Source organism: Cygnus atratus, chromosome 9 (assembly GCF_013377495.2).
Source record: "Cygnus atratus isolate AKBS03 ecotype Queensland, Australia chromosome 9, CAtr_DNAZoo_HiC_assembly, whole genome shotgun sequence".
Classification (NCBI taxonomy): Eukaryota; Metazoa; Chordata; class Aves; order Anseriformes; family Anatidae; genus Cygnus; species Cygnus atratus.
The window spans coordinates 23,063,453-23,091,433 of NC_066370.1; the positions used below are offsets into that span (position 1 = coordinate 23,063,453).

Genomic DNA, 27,981 nt, shown 5'->3' on the forward strand with positions numbered 1-27,981 from the left:
ATGATTTGGGTAAATGGTACAAGTATCCATACCAGATTTCTTATGTGGCTTCTTCTCCTGTATATGTTCATCAGGAAAGTAGTGCCTGAAGATAACATCATTACAACCAAGAATGGCAGAGTAAGAGGGACAAACCTGCAGGTGCTTGGGGGGACTGTGACAGCCTTCCTTGGAATACCTTATGGAAAGCCACCCATTGGTAGACTGAGATTTCAAAAACCAGAGCCTCATGAGAAGTGGTCAGATGTTTGGGATGCCACAAAACACGCGAACTCCTGTTATCAGCTTATAGATACAACTTACCCTGGATTTCCTGGATCAGAGATGTGGAATCCAAAAACTAACCTAAGTGAAGACTGCTTATACCTTAATGTATGGATTCCTTCTCCCAGACCCAAGAATGCAACTGTCATGGTTTGGATATATGGGGGTGGCTTTGAGTCTGGGTCAACTTCCCTACCTGTCTATGATGGCAAGTTTCTAGCCAGGGTAGAAAGAGTTATTGTAGTTTCCATGAACTACAGGACTGGTGCATTAGGATTTTTGGCTTTGCCGGGAAACCAGGAAGTTCCTGGAAATGCAGGTTTATTTGACCAAAGACTAGCACTTCAATGGGTCCAGGAGAACATAGCAGCCTTTGGAGGCAATCCAAAAAGTGTGACTATATTCGGAGAGAGTGCTGGCTCGGCTTCTGTAAGTTACCATATCCTTTCTCCTAAAAGCCATCCTTTATTCACAAGAGCCATCATGCAAAGTGGATCTGCAAATGCCCCTTGGGCTGCAATAACAGCATCTGAGGCCAGGAACAGAACAGTGGCTTTGGCTAAACAACTCCAGTGTCCCACCAGCAATGAGACAGAGCTAATTCTCTGCCTCCAAGACAAGGACCCAAAGGATATATTGGAGAATGAAGTTTATGTCACAAAATATGCCCCTCTTTTACAAATATATTTTTGTCCAACTGTGGATGGTGATTTTCTATTGGACATGCCAGAAACATTGATTGAAAACGGCATTTTCAAACAAACACAGATCTTGGTTGGTGTTAATAAAGATGAAGGATCGAGTTTTCTAGCATATGGAGTCCCTGGCTTCAGCAAGGACAGTGATGGCTTGATAAACAAAACAGAATTTGAAGCAGCTTTAACTCTGTCCTTTCCAGAAGCAAGCCAACTTGCAATAGAATCAATCATTTTTCAATACACAGATTGGGAAAATGAGCAAAAGCCAGAACATTACCGTGATGCCATGGATGATGTTATCGGGGACTACAATATCATATGTCCTGCAGTGGAGTTCACCAAAAAATTTGCACAACTAGGACACAATGTCTTCTTTTACTTTTTTGAACATCGATCCTCAAAGCTCCCTTGGCCTGAGTGGATGGGGGTAATGCATGGTTATGAGATTGAGTTTGTGTTCGGATTGCCTCTAGAAAGAAGAGTTAATTACACCAAAGCTGAAGAAATCTTAAGCCGGTCCGTGTTGAGGTATTGGGCAAGTTTTGCGAAAACTGGGTAAGTTTACTGTAGTAAAGTTTGTTTGGTTCAGATGGTTAGATATTTTTTTATTTCACAGACAGAAAAACCTTAATTGTCTTGATAGTGATTTGATGCCTGATGAGAATGATGAGAAAGGATTAACTGTTCAGCTAGCCATAATTCCTGCGTTAGTTCCGATAAAAGCACCGTCTTAGTAAAATAAACTGTTGACGTGTAGCTTACTGTATTGAGTGAGCTTAAGAAAGCAATGTTTATCCACCTATGAAAATAAATACAAAACATTTTTTTTTGCCATGGCAGCAGTTGGTACAAATAAGGTAATGGTTTCAAGTTGTAGAAACAAAATATTTTGAATTCTGAAGACCTCAAAAAATACAAGTAGGAGCAAAAAGTCCAAGTTGCTTTCAGATGTAGTTTGCTCAGAACATGCAGGTATATAACGTGGAGGTATATTTTATTCACATGATGAAATGATTTGGATTGCTGGATGTTCTCTTCACAAAGCCTTATGTTCCCATATGTACTGTAAGTATAATCCGGAGTTTCACTGAAGCCAAAAACAAATCACTTGCTATTTCCATTAGGCTCATCTTTAAATGAAATATGCCTTAGCCTGCATAAGAAGCAAATAAACATAGTTCATTTGGACATTTGAAATGGTTTAAATAGAGCCCCTCATTCAGTCTATTTATCTGGTGTCTAAGAGAAGAGTGAGACAGCCCTTGCTCTGCATGGAGAGATCGTGGGGCTCTCTCGATGCAATACTCAGTTTGAAATGAAAACATTTCAGTGTGGTAAGAAAAACAGCAGCTACCACTGCCATGTACAGAGTCTTAAGGCTGCAAGCCTAATGCAATGGGCAGCTATCTTTTCTTAGAAGCTTAGTTTGTATTGTCTCCTAATTATATGTATAAACACCTGCATTTGTGAAAATACAGAATCAGAAACTTAATTCATACTTTTAAAATGTTTATATAACTTAAATTTTAAAATCCTGCATTGCTTTGACTTCTGTGGTGGACTTTTCTTTTGACTTGTGAAGGATATGTAGCATTGTAAAGACTGAAATAAACTTCGGAACAGGATCTCATTATTTTTCTTAATAGATTAAGAGATTAGAAATCAGAAGAGGCCACAGTGCTTGTTTAGTCCATGCTACCTCATACATAAACCAAAACGTAGGTAGGACTTAAACATTTCCAGTGATAGCATTTGCAGCACAAATATTGGTAGGTTGTTCTAATGCTTAATTATACTTAAACCAGTTACAGCTATAAAGAGAAGTTTTGTGTCTGGTCTGGACATGCCTATTCTATTTCTCCATTTTCCAGATGCTATATTTTGTTCGACAGTTTCTAAGCTTTACATTGTGATTTGTGTTCCATACAGAGATAATTCTAGGCTCTATTCAAATAACCCTTAATCCTTTTTCTTGTTAAACAAAACAGGTTATACTCTTGAGTCTTTCACTATACTGCATTTTTCAAAGTCCTTAAGTAATAACTGTGCATCTCCTCTGAAACTGTAATTCATCAACACCTCGTTGGAACTTTCTGTGTTAGAATTAAACACTGTAATCCCCCAAAGAATCCTAATTACAGGTGTCATCTGTCCTCTATTTCAACCTGATATTCCCCTGTTTACTCCTCCAAGGAAAATGCTATTTTCTTTGACCATGCTGTTATGCTAGGAGCTGCAGTGTGCCTGTGCATGGTGTTTAACTGATCTGCCCCAGTCCTATGGTCCCCACTTCTGTGGTGGCTCTGCTTCGGCTCCAAAACACACTGCATGTCATGGCTGGCACCAGCTTGTGGGCAGCCGAGCTGCAGCACCAGCCTGTTAAAGCCCCTTTATGTTATCCTCCGAGGTGAACTAACAATTAAGTTTTATGTGCATCCTTTTTTTTTTTTTTTTTTTTTAACAGATTTACTTATGAGAATGTGGGATTTTTTATTCAAAGTATTTTTTATGTAGATCTATTAGTTACACTAACAAATTCTGTCCCTTTTATGTCTTGGATTTATAATATCCTTTTTTTTTTACCATAAGCGATCAGCATTTTAAAACTCAGAAAAATGACCATACATATGACTATACTTATCAGAAGCATAATATTTTAATGCAGATTTTATTCTAATAAAATAAAATAAAAATAATAAGAAACTAAGAGCTCTCCCTGCTTCTGTCTTAACTCGGAGCCTGATAGCACCACTCTGTATCAACTCAGAGTGAAAGACTAACACAGAGACAAGCATTCAGCAGGGGCATGCATTTTGGAAATGAGCTCTGCGGTTGATTTATCAATGCCAAAAATGCATGCGATAGATTCCCAAGATGATGTCTGCACAATGAGATAGGACAAAACTTGCTAACAATTCCCGCATCATGAAGACATGCTATGACAACACTGCTTTGAGGCTGGTGTCACTACGCCCTCAGCAGAGAGCCAACTGAGAGGAGGCTCCTTATAACATGCTGCAGCTTTACAGCCTATACGACTTTGCAATCAGCATCTTATACCTCCCATCCAAAAACTGCAGACTTTTCCATTAAGCAGAACTAGTTATTAGCAGGAAAAGAGAAATTTAGGGCTACGCAAGATTTTGCAACACTATATTTACATCTCTGTGAACTACTGCTCCCACTGGATTTTCTCTCTATATATTTATATATATATAAATCTCAATTACCTGCTGTACAAAACAGAGTATACTGTCCCTGTCACCCTGGCTAAAATTAGACAACATAAGATACATTCAGGTTTAAGTTGATTTTACCATCAGTCTGGTCATCTAGTCTGATTATCATTTGCACTATAATTAGATTAGCCTACGGATCAAATTTCAAGTGGTTTCCACAGCAAACAGCAAATAATCCCTCCCTCTGCTTCCACCACAAGTATCAAAAACATCACTATTATGATCAACAATGTAATCACTCAATTTACCTACCAGTAAAGGATCTGATCACTATTAACCCATTGTGTGCCACTTTCCTCATCATCCAGACCACAGATTCTATATTCATAGTGTACAAGTAGTGGGGAAATAATTTAAAAAATAATGTTAATAATGCCAAAAGTAATAGCCTATTGTTGGATTAAAAATGGATTAAAAATGGTCATATGAAAAGTCAAAGGTCCAAATGCTCTGCAGGAACACTTTCAGTTTCTTAGAAATACCTAATATGAATGGGGAATGCAGACAGTTGAGTAGGAAATGGGAAAAGACATCTCACCCATGTGGCTTGAAGTTAGATGTGGGAGTTTTACACCAATATCTTCATTCAGCACCCAAGGGAATAGTGGCAATTTTAGGAATCTGCTGTATATTTATGTGTTCTGTAATATCTGTGGAGGCCTTGCTGAAGTATCCTTCACTGACAATAAGACACTATTTGGCTTGGGAACTATGGATATAGTAACTACTTCTGTTACTGCAAAAAAAGAAACAGGCAGTGATATTTACCTACATAAATACAGTTACTAGAGAGCACATCATTTGAGATGAAAAAAAAAAAAAAAAGGCAAATTTCCTTGTGGGTCTGACAATTAACATGGAGTAGCTTGAAGAAAGGACAGACTGGGAGGCCCATAATATTCCGGGTAGTGATGTTTAGGATCAGCCCTTTGGATTATTTCCAACGACTGCTAACCCTGATGCTGGCAGGTAGACCACAGGACACAGGTGGGCAACCCCTGGGGAGCTGTGGCTAAGTGGACTGGCTTTGTGGGTAACTTCCCCTCCAGTTCTACACTCACAGCATCTCTTCCTCTCAGAAATATGCTTATGATTTATTTCAAGAGCAGGTCTAAGTAATCAGTGGTACAGATTAGCTTTTAGACTCTGCAAGTATGTGCTGCATGTGGAGAAAAATACCGTGCTCTGATTCACAGTGTTTAGAAGAGCCTGGCTCCAGTAATCAGTCTTTTATTCCATGAAAGGTGCAGCCAGTTACTACCCTTCCTGGTCGGGTTAAAGTGCCTCTGCCTTCCAGTCCTGGGCATTCCCAGCCTCTCCAGCATACTGCTATTTGAAGTCTACTGGCAGCTGGACTCTTGCATCTTCCAGTCTTAGGGTGGATGCAGATGTCCCTTAAAATGCAGAGAAAGTCAGTGATTACCAAACTGCCAATAAATCACTGGGACTGGAAGTCAAAAGCTTCCAAGCAAGGCAATTCCTTTTCCATTACTTGGACAATTCTGCTGCTTCATTATCAGTACAATTTTTAATGATTGAACTTTCATTATCAAGCATTCTGACCAAGTATCCCAGACTTTCCTAGTGCTATTACCATAATTTTGTAAAACACTTTTTCTTGGCATATATTTGAGAATTGAGAGAACAAGACTGTCATTGCTTCCTCAAAAATCTCAGAGAAGTGAGGGAGGAAAGAGGGTTATTGCTGGTGCTTTCTCAATAAATCAAATATAATAAAATATTTGTATTATGAGAAAGAACAGATTCCGAAATTGAGCTCCTTGATTTAAATTTTGACTTAAGATTATTCCATTTACCCTGACCTAAGAACTCCTTATCTGATTCTTGTTTTAAGACCAGTGGCAGTTGAACATCGTTTACTAGTCTTAAAACATTTGATAGAATTCCAGCTATCACCAAACTGAATATTGGTGATAGCAAAGAAATGTGGCTGAATTTTATTCAACTGTAAACCAAAGTGTGATATTAACATTATATGGAAGGGGGTGAATCAGGCTCAGTATAATTATGTTTGAATATAGGTAAAGTTCATTTAAAAAATATTTTTAGTTTTCAGTGACCTTCTGAATGTTTTCCAGCACACTTTATTTTAAGTGAAGTCCATGGTGATAGAAATAATTTTAAAATATCTTTTTAAGTACTTTTAAAATTCTCTGCTGCATTTTTGATGTTGTTGAGAAAGCTTTTGAAAGTAAGCAAGTGACACTAACAGGTACTATCAATCATAAACAGCAGAATGCTCTGCTAACTCTAGAAAGAGGAAGTTTTATTTATCAGGAAAAAATATATGGCATCCCAAATCAGTGGTTGCTAGGTTATGCCTTTTGCATTACTTTATTCATTAGATTTGGTAACTGTATTTTTTAGATATGAGTGACGTAAACTGACAAGGAGATAGACAAATCAGATGAGATGAAAACATATAAGAATGTAGTGGAACATACAGAGATAATATTTTTAAGGCTTTGTGAAAAATGTTTCAGATAAAAGGAAACTGGCAAAACTTGTCTCACTGCCAGTTTTACAACTGCTGAAACAAATCTTTGCAGCTTTTTCTCTAAAGTGAAGCCTTTGAAATATTTCCTCCTATGTTTTAGGGGAATTTGTGAGGCTTTGATTGTCCCACTAAAGCTCTGAAGCACTTTGCCTAGTTATTATTGCCTTTCCCTGATGTTCCACTGGTAGACATATACTAAATTTCAGTGCTTTTGTTACCAACTTATCACAACATGTTTATAGATAGTAGTTTCAGAACAGTGAGAACAAAAGCAACAGCCTCATAGAGAGTCCAGACGAGAGACTGAACTGGGGACCTATATCATCTATGTATGGAAAGGAAAGAATATACTGGAAAAAAAAAAGATAATATAAACCATCCAACCACTTAATTTTCTAATACTTCAATAACTAGGATGGTTTACTTACTACCAAGCCATTTTATAAGAAATTTACTGTGGGTTGTATCTCTTTTTGAGACTAGCCTACATTTACAGGGAAACAGGCTGAGACCTGGTGCTGATCCTCACAGGTTCCTCAGAGAGACGAATGCTGAAGCTCAGCAGGACCAAGAGGAGAGTTTCCCTGAGGCTTCTGCTTCTGACATCTCACAGTCATCTAGAATAAATCACTTGTCATCTTAATGAGTGATTTGACTGGATCAGGTTAATAAGAAGACTTCTGGGTGTGAGGTAAAAGCTGAAGGAGTATAAACAAGGCATGAGGAGGGTTTCTAAAAATATGAAAAAAGATATGGAAAGAAAGGTCTTACCTTCCCTGTGTTAGGGAAAAGCAAAGCTGTTATTTTGACCCAAAAGAGCACATGCATTCTCACACTCTTTCATGGAATCATTTCTGAGCCATGAAAAATTGTGGAAATTGTATTCATGAACAAAAAAATGGTCAAACTTTAGGAAAGTTCCTGTTTTTCTGTATCTGTTTCTCTACCTTCACTTTCATTTTTTGAGTTCTAAAAATGACTCATCACTTTTCCAGTGTCCATATATATTTGTTATATTCAGAAGCAGTAATGGAAACAAGCAACACAATACATTTGGAAATAGTGCATCATGGAAAAAATCAGTAACTAGAGACTCACTTTTGGTACTCATCTCAGTTTCTGGCTTGCAAGCTGACAAGCTGTCATCGAATTTCAAAACTGAAAACAGGAATATTTGATTCAATCATCTTTTGAAAATAGGCCTGGGATACAAATTGTTTAGATTGGTTTAGTATTATTGCAAATATTGCAAAATTACACAAAGATGTCTTGTTGCTTTCCATATGTGCAGCAAATGCAATTCCATCCATACAGATTTTGTTCTCTACAAAAGAGAGTCAAATCATTATTTTCAAACATGAGATGAGAACGTCTATTAAGGAAATGTCCAAATATTGTAGGAGTAATTGAATGAGACATAAAACTAAAACCTAAAACTATAGTGCAAAGCTTTGCCTTGGATATAGCACTGGCAATTCATTATAGAAAAGGGTAAGCTCTAATGCAATTGTCAGGAATGGAGCAGTAGGTAAAGAATCTCTTCCTGATGATGGATGGCCTAAAAAGCCTCATGATTAAATCAGTGGATTTCAATTAAAAAAAAAAAATAATAATCTGCTGCTATAAGATTTTTTTTGCTTTGTATTAAAAGCTATATTAGTATAGTTCTTTTTTAGGATGACTTCATTGGGACTTATCCAGCTGAATACCTTTGTGTATCTGAGACTCCTAAAATGATTACTAACGTAGCTCTCTAACTCAAAGATAAATTGCAGGGGCAATAAATCAGTTTCGGCATGTGCTCAGTTACCAAAGTGGAAATCACAGCTTGAAAAGACAGCAGATACTTTTTAAATACTGACAAGGTTTGCAGGATCAAAACCACCAGTGCTATCCACAGTTCTGAGACTGAAGAAGGTGAACATCCTGTGTCTGGAGACATGGGCAGAGACACGCCAACATGAACATACAGGCAGAAGAGAAGAAATGATAATGGGGATCTCTTTGAGGTGGGCTTTTGTAGAGCTAGGCTGCCTTTGGCTGACCCTGAACAAGAAGAGAGGGAAACATCTCAGATGTGGCTTTTTCCTACTCTCGTGACAAAGAGATAGGTAGAAGAACCTGTACCAGACCTGCTTCTCTGTTGTGCCCCAAACTCTGCAGGAAGCCTACCACGAATATTTTTGGGGAAGGGAGAGGGATGAAGAGGTACGACTATGCTAAGGGTTAGAATAAAATTATGGCATGCTTTCTACCCTCAATTTGGGGTTGGAAATAAAAAGCCTGGGTGGAAATTGTTTAGCATTTGTTGGAAAATATATAAGTGAAGAAGATGGGAAAACAAGAAAGGGAAATGCTAACGGATGCAAGAGGCTAGGTGAACAAAGAAAGACACAAAGCAATACACTTCAGAGATTATTTAGGATTAGGGATTACTTTCCCTAAATCATAACCGTGTACACATAATTGAATGATTGCAGAAGTCACTGTGAAGTTCTAATTAGCGTTCACCCATAGTTAACCCTCTTTTTAGAACACTTTTTCTGTGCTGCTTTTCTACAGCTTAGTCCTTGTTTCATCACCAAAAGACAGAAATTGAAGTTTGAAAGGTCTGCAAACCCCATTTTTCCAAGTGGCTCTGGAACATTAATCTGAAGTCCTACTGAGGAATTTCACATGAGGAATGGAAACCTTTCAGTACAAATTTTAATTTACTACCCAACACAAGAGATTGGCTTGTTTCAGGGAAGTGGCAAAGGGGAGAAAAGAGGAAATGAGGAGCAGCAGAGGTTACCTAACACCATATTTTCAAAGGTAGCTCGATATAATGTTTAATTTTTTTTCGATCAACTGCAAGAATAGTCAGTTGTGGGTAAATGTAGTTAGCAATTTAGTCACAGGATTTGTGATCTTCCCTCCCCACAGTTCTAGAAGCTGCATAAGTAGAAATCAGACATTTCATGCTCACAGTTAGTGATGTTACACAATTATATGCTAGTACAGATGTAAAATTAAATCTGCTGCCATCATCTTCCTTCCCAGACATCCCTGGCCTACATCTGTATTCTCTACCTTTCTATGAGGGAACACAAAACAAGTTCCTATCTTCACACAATACAAACTCCAAGGAGTGTTGCCTCAAATTTACACCAGAGAGATTTTATTTTATTTTATTTTATTTTATTTTATTTTATTTTATTTTATTTTATTTTATTTTATTTATTATTATTATTTTTCCCTTTTGGAGCTGCTGTTATGTGATTTTTATTTTAACTAATGAAATGTTAAGTATCTGTCTCTCATGAATGGTATTCACTGTGGTTTTCTCAAGGAACAAGTGAATTTTCTATGTAATTGGAAATTCTTAGAGGTTTAAAAAGTTACTTTTTTTTTTTCCTAGGTATGAAGTAGTGTGAATACTATAATTCCACAAAAGCGCCCTCGATTTTAAAGAGAAGAACTTTAATTATCAGATATCCTCCCCTCTTCACATACTATTTCTTTTTGAGATCGTGACTTTCATGATTCTCAATCCAAAATTTTCTATTTGGAGATCTCCCATTTGGTGCCAGGATGTAGTTTAAATCAGATTCAGAGGATGTTATAATGCTGGGACATAATATGAATGTGTTGAATGTAAAAAGATACATATCTCAATGTGTAGTTGTCAAATCTACAGCAAATTTATAACAGATAAGAAAATAATTTTATCATATATTTTTCTATTTTATTCTTAAGTTTCCTAATGGTGGACTTATGAATACTATTACTTCTTATTTACATTTTCCATCATGAAGTATCAGTAGTTCAGTTTCAGGTGAAGCAAGAACACATATACATGCTACTGAAAATTGCCTGAAGGTTTCATATATAGCACTCTTCAATTTGACCCAGATTTCATGGCAGTTGAAGTTTGTGACTTATGCTTTTCCTACCATTTACAGAAATAAAGTAGTGGCAGTAGTGGAAAATATCAAGAAAAATGTTACTATGATCAAGTCCATCAGGACACAATGAATCTAGACGATTTTACTTGGTTCGGGGCTATGTGGAGTATCCATCTTGAAAAGAAATCATGATTAAGGCAATTACAATTGAAAACAGATCTCAAATATTATATTGTAGAATAACATCCACTACACAGCCTGTATTGAAAATGTAGTCTTTAGAGATAAGAAAAGCATCAAGTCCGTTTATCTAACAATTTCCATGTGTTTGGGAATGAACTCTATTAATGGCAAGGAGAGTGAGAGATGGAAACAGCAATCATATACATATAAGTACAGCATTTACTCTTCCTTACAACCAAAGGGGCTGACAAATTTTACCAAAGCCACTGGGAATTTTAAACACAGTATTAATAGTTCTATGGAAATAAAAACATTTTTCTCTCCTTTTATGCAGTTTCTTTAGATTTGTCCCTGTGAGCAATTCTGGTTAAAATACTATGTAAGTTCAAGTTTTCCCAGGCCATGAGAAGCAGAAGTGAGGGTGTACAGGAGATATACCAGTTTCAGTGGACAACTAAAAGGGCAAGTGCCATGTTCATTTCTGTCTACTTATTCTTTTATTTACCTTCGGTGGAAATGACTTCCTTCTTCAAAGTCCCAGTAGGGTTCAGCACATTCTTCCATTTCCAAATAGCCCTCCTCTTCAACTTCTACAAGTAAGACTAAAAACTATTGTTTCATCTGAGTCCCTGCTGTAGCCAAGAGTATAAAAAAATAGCATATTTGAAAAGTGGTCCGTGAAAGCTGAAATTGATATTGTAGGAAAGGTCATAAAGGTCTTAGAAAATACTTTGCAGGAACATTAAAGAAAAAAAAAAAGTTTTAAATTTTCCTTTAGAATGAAAAAGGCTGAAGTCATAGTGGGACCTTTCATGTCTATTCAAAAATGACATAAACATGAACTGTGAATATTCACTCTAGAACCTGGAGTCCTGGAGAAGGTAGGAAATCATCATAGTAAACCCTATCCAGAACGAGAGAAGCTTCTTTTGTAAAGAACTGCAGGTATTTCTCCTACTGGGACCTGATCCAGAGCTTTCTGAAAATAAATCTCTTCCATTTATGTGGATTTGGGTCAGCCCCTAAGTTACCGATTCACCTTGAAAAGTGTTGAACTGGTCTTCAAACACCATCCAAAATAACAAATCAGATGCAAGGCATGTTAAACACAAGTAATAAAATACTTCTGAAAAAATCTTTACTGCTTTATCTCAATATATAACCGAAGAAGTATAAAGGACTACACTTAGATGATGTAGGTATGTTGTGTTAGGTACTTGTCACATACAACTTAGTGGGACTGTTAGCTAGAGTGAGTGATAAATATTTATTAAAAGTCAGAATAAACCATGCTTTCTGTGTTTTAAAACTATTTCCACATTAATTCCAAGATTTCATCCATTTTCCTGAACTCAATTCAACTTCAAATATTTTTTTCTTCCTGACATCATGCAACTACATTGAAGATTATTCTGTGGTCATTTCCAGGCTTTCTTTCCTTTGGCCTGAAATAATGCTCTCAACATGGTCTCAATCTCTTCTTTACACCCTCTTTAAAACTCTGGAGAACATGCATGCATTTGGGATATACCATCCAAGATACTGTGGGGTCTCTGAGCGTCAGGGGTTTAGGACTGTAGTAGAGACTTGCTGAGAAGCCAGGAGACACAGGACTGACAGCTCTCACTCAGAGGGACTCAGAGGATATCAGGACAACAGTCTGCTCATTTAAATCAGTATGATTCAAGCTAAATTTAGAGGAATATCTGTTCAGGTTTATCTTCACAGTTGCTCAGAAAAGGACATTTTACCTCACTTTCAAGTTTCTAACACTGATAACTCTTAGGCAGAACATTGGAACTGCTCTTCCAGACCTTGTATAATAATTACATCTCATCACATGCTATAAAGATAGCAGAGTTTGGGGCAGGGGTTCCTGAAATAGCACCAAGCTTTGCTGGAACATTTTCACAATGCAGGAGACCTACATGCAGGGGTGCTAGCGTGGGCCCAGGAGGTTGGAAATACTCTGCTGGTGTCTGAAGGGCTCATTAACTCTGGCTCGGCTGACCTGGCTTATTATTACTGCTGATACCAGAGCAGAGTCCAATCCTGGAGCCAGGGATTTGAGGGACTGAGCTCCTAAATGCATTGCCAGCGTGCCCAAAGAGCTAAGACAGAAGATCCCGGATCCAAATGTCTCAAATACTATATCATCTATGGCCAATATCTCAAGACCTTCCTTCCTTGTCAATCCTTTATATATAGCAGGAATTCACAAATAAGCATGAAGACATGCACAAGCAAGAAGCATTTTAACTGGATGGGTGCTTCATGAGTCTGTTTTGAGCAGAACACAATAAAACCAAAAAAGAAGCAACAGCTTGTTGCTTCATTTCCTGAAACCGATATCATCTGTAATAATGCATACCAGGACAAATTATAGTTTAAGATTTAAACACACCACGGCTGTCACCAAGCTGGAATCTGGAAGGAATATCCTGAGCTTTATTTAGCCTGTGAAGATGTAAGAAAGCCTAGCTGCAAAGGTCTTCTCCAATTTCTGCCAGTTAAAAAGCATGCCAGCTGGATTCTACAGGTTTCTTCAAGGATCAGCAGAAGAAATAATGTTTATCTTCAATATTACTTGCAAAGCAGTTTCCTTTTGCTGTGACTCAGAGGCACTTCATAGTCACTAGATAATGAACTCATGTTTGTAATCTGTGAGTGAGAGCTGAGAACAACAAAAATAATGAACTTTCCATAAACAACTGCTTGAGAAAAGCAATTTGAAGGATTCAACCCCACAACCTCTCTCAAATTTGTAGTACTTAATCATCGGACTCCTTTCATTCAGTACCGTGGGAATCTGAGTAGGGCTCAACGATCACATAATCGGGACAAATGATTTTCATGCAACATTAAGGAACTATTAAATAATAAAGTTTTAATTACTACAGATTTTCAGAAGCTGGTTACTATTTTCTTGCAAGGATTAAATTCTAATAAACAAATCAATGTTTTAAAACACAATCAGGATTTATTTATTTTCCAAACTCCCCTATTCTTCATACTGCCAGAGGAGCACAGGCCTGACATCTTGAGATTGCTGAGGCTATGAGGCTGCAAAGAAGCTTAGTGTATAAAACAGATAATCGTGAATGCTTTCCAATCACCCAGTATTCCACAGGCTGACAATAGCCCTGTCGGAGTTGTCACCTTTCAGTATGGTAGTTTTTAGAGCTTGGTTATTATAAATGGCACCACTCAGACCTTTCAGCTGATAGATTAGATAACTGTTGTCTTTCCCATTAGTCTAAAAGGATAAAGACCTTAAGAGGATATTTAAAAATAAAATATTAAGCATGGCAGGACATTTGCAGATGTTCCATCAGTTCAATAGATAGGATGGTTAGTGATTAGCTGATATTAAGGAATACCCTGGAGAGCTGCGTCAATTAAATAAAAACTAGCAAGGTAAGTTGTTATGCAGTATTATGGATCAACAGTACCAAACAACATCAAAACTAATGTGTGTATTTGTGAGGTGATAACATCAGCTTTCCAACTCACTTATTTAGGAGTGGCACTTCCCCTTGGCTTGTTATTGCAAATGACCCAATCTGTAAACTTTAGATAATGAACAGGAAAGTGCCTCTGTCGTCTTGTCTTTGCTTTGCAGTTTCTAATAGCAGAAAGCCCCAAAGTGTATATTTTAATGTAAAATATTTTGGCATAATACTGAGATTTTGTCCACGGACTCCATCAAGTCCTCTTAGTGGAGGGTAAATGATTAGCTGACTTGGGAAAATGTTCTGAATAACTGTCTGAATTTAAAAAATCTGAGAGTAAATTCATTATACTGAATCACACATATGTGGCCCCAATTGGTGGTGATATTTGTATCAGATGCAATCTACGTATTCACGCAGTGAGAGCCTTTTGGATTTATATAGCCTTCCATTGCTGAATGGAAAGTTTATGCAACAGTTTGAGCTTCAGGGGATGTTTTTACAGTTAGAATTTTTTTTACGGGTGTTACAGATGCTTTTTATCCTTTCCCATGCTAACCTCTCTAAGAATAGTCTCCAGCACAGGTTCATTTTCTTTGTTACAATAGCTAGGCCTGCTCCTCAGTTTAAAGATTTTGAGTTTTCAACGCTGTGGCCCTCTCTGGTGTCTAGTTAACAGCGAGCCATCTGAAACTTAACAGCATGGTATGAAGACACTGGCGTTAAGCCAAATTGTTTGAAGGTTTGAGAAGATTCAACAAGTACTTAACAGTAAGCTGCTCTTCTTTTTAATAAGACTGGGCTGGAAAGTATCTGTTAAACTCCCAGCGCAGGTCAGGAGAAAGGCCTTACACAGACTATTCCACCACCACCCCCCTGGGGACCGCACCACCACCCAGAGTTGCTGTTAACCTGGCAGGGGTTGTGTTGTGACAAGAAAATGAACACAGGTATAAATATCATGCATTATGGCCTTTGGAAATTATGTGAGATATCTGGAGACATTTGCCTGACTAATACTGCAAACACTTCCTGCCCCTTGACCCTGAACTCCAGGAGCACGTGGGCAGCCCGGCACGCCTGGTGCACCTCTGCTGCTTGCCAGCTAATTAGGAGTGAAAAAGAGTGAAAGGAAGGAAAACAACAACATGTTCTCTTCCAGGATGGAGGGAAAAAAAAAAAAAAGTCATCTATTTGTTTCAAATGCTAGGTACTGAAAGGTATTTGGGTGCTTTGTTTAGTGCCAACATGATTAATGGAGGAGTTCTACACAGCATAGCCATTAATAAATCAGTTGTAAAACTAAGATATATTTTTAGGATACAAATCTCATGGCCTTTCTTCAAAATGTACCATATCCTCAATGAGATCACTCCTTGACTGAGGCATTGGGAGGAGGGACTCAGGCTTTGTCCCTGTTACAGAAAGAGTAAAATGTTTGCCATAGCCCATCCCTTGGAAGAGCAATGAGTTGGAGGCCAGAGCTTTGGTGGGGACCTATCTCACGGTGATCTTATCCGGGAGCACTTCCCACCCTATCATTTTTAAAAAGTCTACCAATAATTTCATTAAAGCAAATGGATATGTTTACTCATGGTGCCATTACAGCTTAGTCTGTGATATCACTTATTAGGTGGGAACCTTGTTTCAGTTAGAAACAGTTTGACTTTGCTTCACACCTCCTACTCATGGATATCAGCAGCTGACACTATAGCCCAGTTGATGTTTTCTTATCCTTTTACTCATTTTGTACCTTAAATTTCTCTGCCCTGTGCTATCTTACTTCTCTTTACCTGGCAGAAAATGCATTAGAAGAAAACACAACCACAATTTACAATGGTACAGAAAAATCTTTTAGTTATGTAATTCTACAAGTGCAAGCTCAAAGTACATTATTAATTTCATTCACTACTATTAGGTTTAATATCTATACTGGGCTGCTGCACAAGGGCATATAGGAGTGGAAACCATGCTGCTGCCTCGTCTGTGTTGCTGTACATGTGGCCGCTGAGAAGCTACCTCGGGTACCTCCACACGAGTTTTCAGCAGCTCCTTCTGTTGGCAGTAAAGATGTGCAGAAGCATCCCCCCTTCCCAGAGCGGCCCCAAGGTGAAACAATGACAGTGTTTTTCTTACATGGTGCTGAACTGACTGTTTCCATAATTCTTAAAGACTTTGTTATACCACTGTAGAAAATGCATGAGAGTCAGGGTTACTGCTGCTGTGGCATTCGTAGTTATCCGGGAGGCAGATCCCCCTCCCTGTTATCTTGTGCCCATGGTAACACAGTGTAAAACGGCATCCCATGAAAAACAGCTGATTGCCAGTATTGCCTGATAGCTGCAAGGAGCCATGAAAGCTAATAAAAATGATTCACATTCACTCTCTCCTCCTTTTAAACCAACTGTTAAAAGAAAAGGGGGCAAAATTGAGAGTGAGCGTCAGCAGATACAACCCTAGTGAAGTCAATAAAGTTGCACCTAGCAGGAACAGGTCTCCATTTGATTTCAATTCTTACTGCACAGGGGAAGCAGAGGGTGCAGCGGCATTATCATAACCTTTCATTAATCTCAGCGGGCAGTTTATTCAGCTAACGAGACACATGCCAGCAGAATGTCAGTGTGGTGGTAACCTGCAGAAGGCACCGAGGAAGAAATTGCCTCACTGTGCACTGTCTTTGGCTGGGGTGGTTGCTGCTGCTCTGATGAGAGCAGCAGAGAGGTAAGCTGTGCATGGAGAGGCCACCTTCCCACTGCTTTGCAGATCAGGGAGGAATGGGATATTCTCTACGGGGTGAACTGGAGGCAAGCGAGCTTGCTGCGCTCATCTCAGAGAGGGTCGGATGGAAGCCAGAGGCAACTGAAGAGACAATTAAGAGCAATAACATGCTGCTCAGGGGAAATTAGTATGTGCTTCCTCTCAGGGAGCAATATCTCTATGAACAGCTGCAGCCAGGCAGAAGCAGTATTTGTTTGTCTGTGGTCTTCCAGGCAGGCCTATCTGGAGGAAGGGGCTACCAGGGACTGCAGGCAGAGTTGTGTTTCAGCTTCTGAATCTCTTAGTGAGGTTGGGTTGATATAATTCATCTGTGTTAGATAGCTAAAAGGACGTTTTCATTGTTGTTGTTTAGTTGTTGTTGTTGTTTTCTCTAGAGAAACACACAAGGTGTTAACCTGATCCTTTTACAGAGCAGCCAAATAGGAATAGAGTGAAAGCCTGGGACAGTCTAAGCTAGCATGTGGTGCGGTTAGTGTTTACAACACTCATTAAGAAGGTAAATTATGCCTAAACCATTTTCCAAAAGAGGTAGCACAGAGTTCTGTTTTTGTTTTTTGTTTTTTGTTTTTTTTTCTTTATGGACTATATCAAAATATAATGTAACAGTACAAAGGAACAACTCTGTTAAATGGTGATACCACAGCAGAGTGAAAACGATTCAAAGCTCACTCCCCAAAATAAAAACTGTATTTTACAGAGACATTATATCATGTGCGCTTACAAAATAATAATAGTAAAAAAAAATAGTTAGGTGTTGAATTAATTTTTTCTGTATGTGTTTGAAAAGCCATCTGTAAAAATGAATATTATGTTCTGCCTAATTTGTGAATATTAATAAATATTCAATGAAGTAGTATTGTTTTCCAGGCTATATTGATCATATTAATGAGAATGGTAATGAAGGTATGCTTATTATGATTAACAGAACTCTGTTCAGGTTATTGCATTCAATCTGCACAAAATTAACATTCTCTTTCTGAAGTTTTTGAAGAAGAACATAAAATATCCAGAAATGATCAGTGAATAAGCTCCTCTGAAACCCTCTTCACTCCTGGTATGTCAAATCTCGAATGTTTACTAGGAATGAGTCTTGAGAATCGAATGTTATTGACAGTTATGGCTGTACAATACCCAAAGAGGGAGAGTATGATCTTAGTAACAGTAAACAATAACAAGCAAATTCCACTGAGCAGAGGATTAAAATAAGGCTCACGAAATTCAGTGGGAGCATGTGTATGTGTGAAGGTAGTACATGACAACAACTTTAGTGGAGATTGAGCCCCCAAAGTACTCTGTTTTTCAAGTTAATGAGAAAAGAAGTTTGGCTGCCTTAGTGAAATAACTGAGTGAACTGCTGTACCACTGTCAGAAAGTAGAGAAAGTCCAGCCTACAACTTCAGGGCACATGTAAAGAAGAAAGAATAGCAGAAATATTGAAACAAATTCTGTTTACATCAAAGTTTAAACACAAGGTTGTTCTTTTCTTCTTCTCTTCTCTAGGAGCAATTCAAATAATTGCACTTAATCGTGTCAAGACTCACTCCTGCACACATTAAAAGGTGTATAGATAATAAGCTAGTTTCTTCCTAAAATATTCAGTGAAGAAGCTTGCATTCTCTCTGAACAAAAGGAAGCTCTTCCCTAACTAGAGCTTACAGATAGGGACAGAAGTCTAAGAAATGATATTAGTGTTTGAAGAAGTAGATATACAAGATCCATTCTAAGATGTGTAGCCCAAGCCCTGCATGATGCAATTTCAGAGGTAGGGTTGTGCAGTGTATTGGGTCCCTTTCTGTTTGGTGAGAATATTCTCACATATTTTTTTTTTTAATAAATAATAAAAAAAAGAACATGATAAAACTTTGAGCTTGGTCCAGAGACCATTGAATTTTACTTTTTTTTTTCTTTTTTTTTTTTTTTTCTGTGCACTGCAATTCTCATCACGAAGTTATTAGCAAGAAGGAATTAGAAGTAATTGTGATAGGACAATGAGGTTATAACCATAACTTGTTCTTATCAATTAAAAATTATACTCCTGTGATATCTCTGCTTTGCTATATATGAGAACCACTTTTTAACTCTGGAAATTTTCAGCTAAGAAGAAAATTACTGGACATTTCTTTGAACAGTAAGCATTCTGGAAATGCAGACAGAATGTCATAACCAGCAGGTTCACGTATTTCAAAATGCTCTCATATTTCTTTCAATAATTTTTAGTAAAATACATCTGTAGCCATTGTATAATCCCCCACACACCTGTAAATTACAATGTGGAATGTCATGATTTATTTCATAGCATAAAAGCTGTTAAATGAATTCTGACAGCACCATTAGCATTCTGATCTTGAACTGAAGTGCAAGTCAGCTCTGTTTAAGTCATCGTTCTCGTGAGCCACAAATAAATGTGCAGTTAAAAAGGGTTCCATAAGCTAATCAGAACAAAATTAGTAAAGAAAAATCAGTAAAGAAGTGAGCCAATCGGGAAATGGCATGCTAAATCTCATACTCTAAGATGATGTTTCTGTAAGTGGCGGATACCTGATGCTAAGGAATCTGGAGTAAAGCAGAATGCTAAAACATGGGAGTAAAGCAGAATGCTAAAATATGGGCCAAATATTTGACTCATTCTGAGACGTGTCCATATTATTTCAGTGGCTGAATCTTGTGCTCTGACTGCTCCCACCTATGCCCAGTACCTTGTTCCCATTCTTGGCAAGCATCTCTCAAGTGGGCTTCACACATATTGGACTCCTGTCTGACCGCTGCCTTCTAGGAACTCTTGGTGAAAAGCAAAATGGAAATAACCAAATAAACTCAGCTTCTACTGTTCCTTAATTTATCCTGCCAAAGATCACTGACTACTGTTGTTCTGCTCTAAAACCCATTCCCTATATCATCTTCTAGCAAAGAAAATGAGTTCTGCTTGCACTGAAATAAGACGCTTAATTTGTCTTCTAACCTCTTCAGAGCTAACATAGATTTATTTTTTAAACAGTCCCAGATCACTTTTTCTAAAAATCATATTCTGTCTCATTTGTTCCCTAACGCAACATTCCTCATTTTGTTCTTCTTCTACACACTTAAACCATTTTTTTTTTCTCTAGTCATGCAGATAAATCCTATAGGTGCTACATGTTGTCCTTTTTGGAGGAAAAAACTGGATCTGTCTGTCCCTTTGAATGTTAATCAGTCTGTCCCTACAACCTTATGAATTCTATTGTGTTATAAATATTTATCACAACTATTTTAATACTAACAGCTGTGATCCTTTAATGTGCGGAGTGTGTGTTATAAAGAGCCAAGTGCTCTGTCACTCTTCCCAGTTTCCAGAAGATTTGAGATTGTTCATGTTTGGCACTCCACTAATGGAGTTCAGTGCACTTCAGGGAGGAACAGTTCCTTCTTAAAGAGAAATAATTCTTTTCTCTTCCACTATAGATACCTCTGATCCAAAACTTAGACACTTCCGCACCTTTACTTGTATTTTTCATCTGAGTCATCTAGTCCAATCTGTTTGTCTATCTGAAGTGATCAGCATCACTGAAACTAAAACATGAATCATTCATCCCCCCCAAACTAGTTTATTTGTTCTTAACTCACCCTCAGTAATGTACAGCTTCTGTGAGAATCTCCAAATTCAACATGCGTAGCTTGTGTATGGTAGTTTATTAACTTTTTCCTTAGGTAAAACGTTTAAAATACAAACCATAATACTTATATATATATATATTTAATGAACGTAAACCAATTTTTGCTTCTTCTTTTTTTTTTTTTTCCCGTCACTTACAAAAGTGTACTTCAGTAATTCCAAGCTAACATAGCTAAGCTGAAATAACTGTTAAGTTAAAAGCCAACCAACCAACCAATCAACCTACAAACCCTCATGTGATGTGATAATTTCTCATTCAAAATGAAATGTTTCTCTTTCTCATTTAGAAATCCAAATGGGACCCTGGTTAATGGAACAAGATGGCCAGTCTTCACCAGTACTGAACAAAATATTTAACATTAAATACTGATGCTTCAGAGGTGCTGACAAAGTTACGTTCTCAGCAGTGTCGATTCTGGAATATTTTTTTCCCAAAGTTCTGGAAATGACAGGTAAAAATGGTTTTGTAGATACTTTTATTTGAACTGCTTTATACAAGGCTCATCTACTTGGTATTAATGTGGTAGTTCAGTTTAAATCTTTACATTTCTATTTGTAGCTCTATTTCCATGAGATTTTCAGATGTTGGACAAAACTTCCAATGACATAGATTTTCTTGAGAAGCCTGAAGCCACAGTTTTTGTAAAGCCCACCAAACAGACTAAGCATTTGTACTTCTGGACTTCAACAGGAATTGCTTTTATAAAGTGATTTTGCAGCTCTGGAAATGCAATCTGTAGTTTGGAGTAAAAAAGTCTCACTTCAAAAATACGATACACTTTTTAAAGGTTAATTAGTAATTTACAAGCTTTCTGTAAGATTCAATTTGAATGTTAGTCTTAAAAAAAATGTAAACTTTCATGGTGCACAGATGATTCTTTCTGAAATAATTTGTTCCTTCCTAATTTGAGCCTATAACTGTGTTATGGCTCAAATTTTATCCCCTCTCAATTCAAGAGATGTTTCTAAATTAAATCAAGAGAAGAAAAATCAGGAGGTGAAATGAATAATTTATAAAGCCTATTCTGTGATTTTAAAATCACGGTATTCCAAATTATGGATGGATTTTAGGGAGGTTTCTCCATTTCTGACAATCCCTTTATGCTGAACCAGGAGAAGTGAACAATTTTATACATTTCTTTAATCTGGCTGTGAACCCCTACTGAGTAATGTGTGCCTTAAAAATGGACTGTGCATAACCAAATGCTCCACGCCAGAGTAGAAAAGAGCACATCACCAGACATAGTTCAACACATCTTGTCAGGACAGCAGAATTGTTTTGCATGATCCTGTGGTGTGAGAGATGATGAAGCAACACTGGATCTGCTGGGAGACATAAATACATCACTTTATCTACCATATTCAGTAATTTTACAACATAAATCTACATGGTTAATTAACCACGTGTATTCTTAGCAAAAAGGAAAGAATCATTTTGCTTGGATTCTAATCTAGAAATAAGACAAGAGTATGGTTAAGTACTGCTGTTTTGTCATGTATCTACATCTATCAGTCCTTGAAATATTGTAGCAGAAATACTGTGGTTTTATATTTTATACGTTTCCTACACAATCTCATATAATTCTGACAAAGAAACATTTAAGTTTCTACTTGCAATCATGATATAGTACTTTGTATTGTAATAATTTTCTTCATGGAAATAGTATTTTGCATTTCCTTTTATGCTCAAAAGAACTGACAGGACAGTGAGTGCCATAAATACAAGTATTTTTTTATCTTCTGAGGGACTATCTCTTCTATCATTTCTTCTATAGAAATATTCTTAGATGAGCTGGGTTACTTTAACATGATATAAGATGACAGAAAACAAGATGCAAGGAAATTTTATGTCATCATTATTGAAAGCTGTAGTTCAAGCTGAGTTCAGATAGACAAAATAGGACTACATCACTTAGGACTTGAAGAAAGCAATCAAGCTGACTTATTTTGCAGATATTGAAAGGGAATTTCTAACTGATCCAAGTGGTCAGGGTTTGATACGGAGGCACTTGCTGGTGAACCACTCACTTAGTCAGTGAGCAACTCATTGCACAAGCCGTGCTGTGCCTTCGGTATCTTCTCCATATGTCATGGCCAGGTCCAAATGTATTCCAGCATCTGAGCGAGCCTGCTCCCATGGCAGACTTGTAAGACTGAAGCATTTAAATATACAAGAGAGGAAAATATTTAGTTCCAGCCATCTTTATGGTTAGATCTTTTCCTCAAGCAACAAAACCTGATACCATCCCTCCTTCCCACCCCCATGCCCCCCCCCAAAAAAAAAAAAAAAAAAAGAAAAAGTCATGGGGTTGTGAGCTGAGAAAATTAATAAAAAATAAAAATAAAAACCACACACACTAACAGTAACAGCCACATATAATACCAGCCTTTATATTTCTAGAACATTTTGTATGATTTTGGAAGATTTCTCAATGTCTTCCCCTTCAATTTCAATGTGAAAGAGTATAACTGAAGACACAAGTCCAAACCTGTGGTTTCAGGTTAAGCTTGTTAAGAATCACAACCCAGACAAACCATACTTAGATATGCCTTACGTGGGCTCTGAGTTCCAAGTTGACACAATTGCTACACAAATTTCCACCCTATTGAAAAGGGCTAACCGCACTTAGAATACCCTCCATTCACAGTCAGCCAAAGACAAGCCGGGAGCATCCAGCATTTAATGTTTCATTCGAGGGCACAAGCACCGGGACAACCACCACACCAGTTTCTGATGACTGCTTCTAAAAGAAACACACTGGAGGGACAGTAAACAGTAAGTGACTCTTAAGTAGCTTTTAGAGCAATCATATGTTAATTATAAAAGCATCTACGTAAGACTCTACCTCCTTAACACAATCTTTAATGCATCCAGAGCCCTACCTATTTATATACCTGTTTCGTCTAAATTATAGAAAGCTGCAGGCAGCCAAGCCTTCCATTTGTGTTCCATTGCTATTTTAGTGTCTAATATATATAGTACATAAATTTCCATCTTATTTGGCATTACTGCATTATATATCTTCTAGAAAAAAAATCAAACTTCAAAGTAGCTAATATAAATACATTGTATTAAAAAATACATAAACTGAAAAGATTTTAAATATGGAGACAGAAAAGTTCAACCTCTTGACTAGTAATAATCCAAATCATTGTATTTGCTATGATCCTCTCAACAGCATCTGGATTCTATAGACCTAAACACTCAGGGTATTCAGACTATTAAAAATGTGATGAATTAGAAAAGCCACCGTCACAATTAGTTTTCTATTTCCATGGAGCTATGTGCAGCACTCTTTATGCATGCAGAAAAGTGAATTAGTCAAAAGTAATCTCACCAATAGTAATGCAGCTACTGACAAAGTAAAATCTTACTCAGTGTGCCTATGGCAGCCATCTATGGACCTCTATAATCTTAATTCTTTCTAGCTCCAGCATCTTGCATCCTGAGTCATAAGACGGAGAAGAGTCCTTACAATATTTTGCCTCCCAGGTAGAGCTATTGCCTTTTAGAAGATGATGATGATAATGTTGAAGTCCTTCAAAATACAAATATAATGTTTTGATTTAAAAACAAAACAAAACAAAACAAAACAAAAAACATTTATATTCAGAGTGTGTGATTAAAGAACATTTAATACAGAGATACTGAAGTAGAGATACTATTTGTTTTCTCCTTTCTGAAATCTTGTGTGGAAGCTGTCACCATGAGCGACTACAGTATAAACCTGTAGTGTTTATCACACTAATGAATCAAGAAGTTTGCAGATACCAGCATCTATGAGCTGCTGAGGAGGACAGAAAAAAATAATTCCTATTTGTCATCCCTTATTAATTATACTGTATTATAAGAGCTACATGGCCTTTGTCCCAAGCTTAATGTTAATACTACAAAAATAAATTCAAGATTAGCACTTTATTGGTGTATCTAGCAGAGCAACAAATGATGGTATGGATATAAATTTAACTCTGCTATAATGCCATTGAACTGAGCGCTGTATGCCTATGTGGAAAGAAAAGAAATGCCAGCTGTCTGTGCTGACACTGCTGAAGAATAAAAACAATCCTCTTTTTTATTTTTTTTTATTTTTATTTTTATTTATTTTAAATTTTATTTATTTTTATTTTTTTATTATGATTATTTTTTTTTGTTCTGTTAATCTGAGACCTTTCTGAGCATTAAGGTATGATTCACTGCCTCCTGAAATCTCTCCTTTTCTCCTTGTAAACTTCACTACATTCTGTGTTAGGCTAATTGGTATTAGTATAAAGTTTGGGACTATCTTAAAGACTGCATGTAACTTCACTGTAGTATTAGCTGACTACCAGAGTATTGCAGCACTCACTACTCTGAACTGTAATCATCAGTCAAGTTGAATTCCCTAATTCTTATCCTTTTTTATTTTATTATTTTATTTTATTATTTTATTTTATTTTATTTATTTTATATTTTATTTTATTTTATTTTATTTTATTTTATTTTATTTTATTTTTTACTTGCCTTCTAGCTGTCAGCTCATCTAAGTCATAGGTGGTTGCTTCAAAGAGATTGATGATGTTAGTGATAATGGGATGCATTGACTTGTGACTTCAATTTGGATCTTATCACTGAAAAAAGCACGCAAATAGGAATCCAAGTTCTTATTTCAGTGTTTTCCTTTCTCCTTTTTGTCTTTTAGATTCATAATGGTGGCTAGTCTGAATTTCTCATTGTCTGCTTTCTTTAGCTCCCTCGCTTCTTCACCAAGAAGCACTGAAATGTCTCATAACTTACACTCTAGACCAGTGACTTTTAATTGAAGATGTGTGTATGATAGAGCTATTCCAGTTTCTAACGTCTTTGGGCAGAAACACTTTCTGCACATTAAGACTTCAAACACATCTAAACCTGAATAATTAAAGAAGGAACAGTTTTTTTGAATTCATAAGTGGAAGCTTTGCCTGTATAAATAAAACTGGGAATCCATAATACAGAATAAGACAATAAATAAGGTTTAGGTACTTTTCTCCAAGTAATACCAGTAATGGTTCATACATCAAACTACCAATCCATCTGATATATGTAGTGAAAATTTGGCTCTAAGACCCTGGATAATTCTTTAAATTGAGAAATGTGCAAAGATGAGTTCCTAGGGTCAGGAAAGTAAAATGACGTAGATATCTTCTCCCTATAGTTCTGTGAATCACATCTGCATAGTTTAGTAATCAAAACATGCTTTTATTGTTACCAACATTTACAAATGCTCTTTGAGTTAATCACAACTATGGCCAGCAGAAAAAAAAAATTTAAAAATGATCTGAAGTTTTCTTTGAACTCTGATATAGCCAAGCTTATTTACTTCTTTGAACTGAGAGGAATTTGGTTAACTTTTTAATATTTCTTCCTATGTTTGTTCTTCACAATTTCACTTCTGGCTACGAAAAGATGTACAGAACCACCCCAAGAAAAAGTATCTTGGTTTTATTTCTGGCCTCACTGGAACAAAGTAATGTAAATCTCATTTCAAAGTCTCATTAAATTGCCATCTGGATTTCCAGACCAAAAAGGTTTGGAAATGTTGAGCTGAACTGCAGATAAGCAACCAAATTACTGGATGCTTCTCCAAACTAAATCTCTGAATCTGTTAACTCTCTTTCCAGAATATTTTCTCTACTGATGTATAAAACACAAAAGTATTTCATTTTCACATAACCAGCTAAACTTGCAGTGCTGGCAGATCATAAAAAAGGGGGGGAAAGGGTGTTTTTATGGTGGAAAAGGGCCTATGCTCTATTGCAGCAGAAGAACATAAAGTCAAAAGAGCATAAAGAAACCACGGAACTGTTATCTCATGAACACAATTACCACATTTTTTTGGAAGCAAGCTATGTCAATATGGGATACTGAGATAATTAGGTGCAAAATGAATAAAGGCAATCATAGATCATAAATGGTTTCTAAACTTTAAGAAAAAGCCTGCAACTGACCCAAAATAATAACTTACAGCATGTAATGGACCCTGTATGTTTTATCTTTCCTTTAGTAGTTGTATGTGTTGTTCCTGCAAGGTCACTTCATTCCTCTCTAGGGTTAATTACCTTCTGGGACTGGAGGAAGTGATCCTTCTCCATAAGATACTCTGGAAACCTTGCAAAATGATATATTTTTATTATTCTTCTCATCCTCTCCCTCTGCTCTGAAGGCTGTAACAAATTTGGCAATAAATATTGCCTTGGGACACAGGATTAGTCAGCAAATGCTTTATATGGGCTAGAATGAAAAAGAAAAAAGAAAATTTCACATTGACATTATGCATATCTTACAGTGTCCTTCTCCAAACTTGTGTCTTTTACACATTGAACATGCAGATTTATTTCAAAGTATGGTGAAATCCTGGCCATCCATTGTAATCCATTGAAACTAATGGCAATAATGTTATTGCCTTCAACAAAGCTGTGGTTTCAATGTATCTTTGCAAGTACCTATCTCAGTTTGCATATCACATACTTTTGGGAGTATGTAGGCTTCACTGTGGAGTGTATTGAACCAAAGTAATACTTTGAGAATTAAAAAAAGAAAAAAAAAGTAGCTTTAAAATGCCAAGTTTGATGGACAGAATATTATCCAGAAGCAACAACCCCGTACATAAACACCTTTATTACCAGAAGTGTGCCTGAATGATGTCTTTGCAGTCCTTCCTTCCTGATCTAAAGATAAAGTGCTAGTCACTGAATTTCTGTCATTCCAGGCTTGAGAAAAAGAGACAAAAGACCATCCTATAATATATTTAGAGCAAGTGACACTGATAATCAAAATTATTTTTCAATTAACATATAAAGAGATTCAAATTTAGATTAATGTAACCCATTTCATGTTTTACAGGAAATATTGATGAAGCAGAACGAGAGTGGAAAGCAGGATTCCATCGCTGGAACAATTACATGTCAGACTGGAAAAATCAATTTAATGATTACACCAGCAAGAAGGAGAGATGTGCAGGCTCTAATTAATATGTTTACCCTTTCCAGTATTTCCGTATTACTGTTCATCAAGGCAAGTATACAGGTAGCTTTCTAACACATCTAGCATTAAATATGTTATGCAGACTGAAAAAAACGTTATGGATATAATTTTGATTCCCCAGATCTTTCATTTATATTTTATCTCATATCTCAATAAACAATATAAGGCATCTGTACCCTTTGAAGCTTCGGTGTGTTAAATAGGACTATAGAGATTAAAGTCTGAAGATTAATGATGTACATATAAACACTAGCTGCTTAAATTCACACTTCAAAGATACAATGTAATCTGTTATAGAAAAATGGATTTT

The 27,981-nt window shown here is 36.8% G+C and overlaps 1 protein-coding gene across 1 annotated transcript; it reads left to right on the forward strand.

Moving 5' to 3' along the window:
• On the forward strand, positions 1 to 27,918 carry BCHE (butyrylcholinesterase). The gene is given in 5 exon segments (XM_035557150.1): positions 1 to 1,517; positions 20,956 to 21,011; positions 21,014 to 21,088; positions 21,091 to 21,120; positions 27,531 to 27,918. Coding segments are annotated over 5 exon segments (1,806 nt in total). The 3' UTR covers positions 27,659 to 27,918.
• Positions 27,919 to 27,981: the final 63 nt, after the last annotated feature.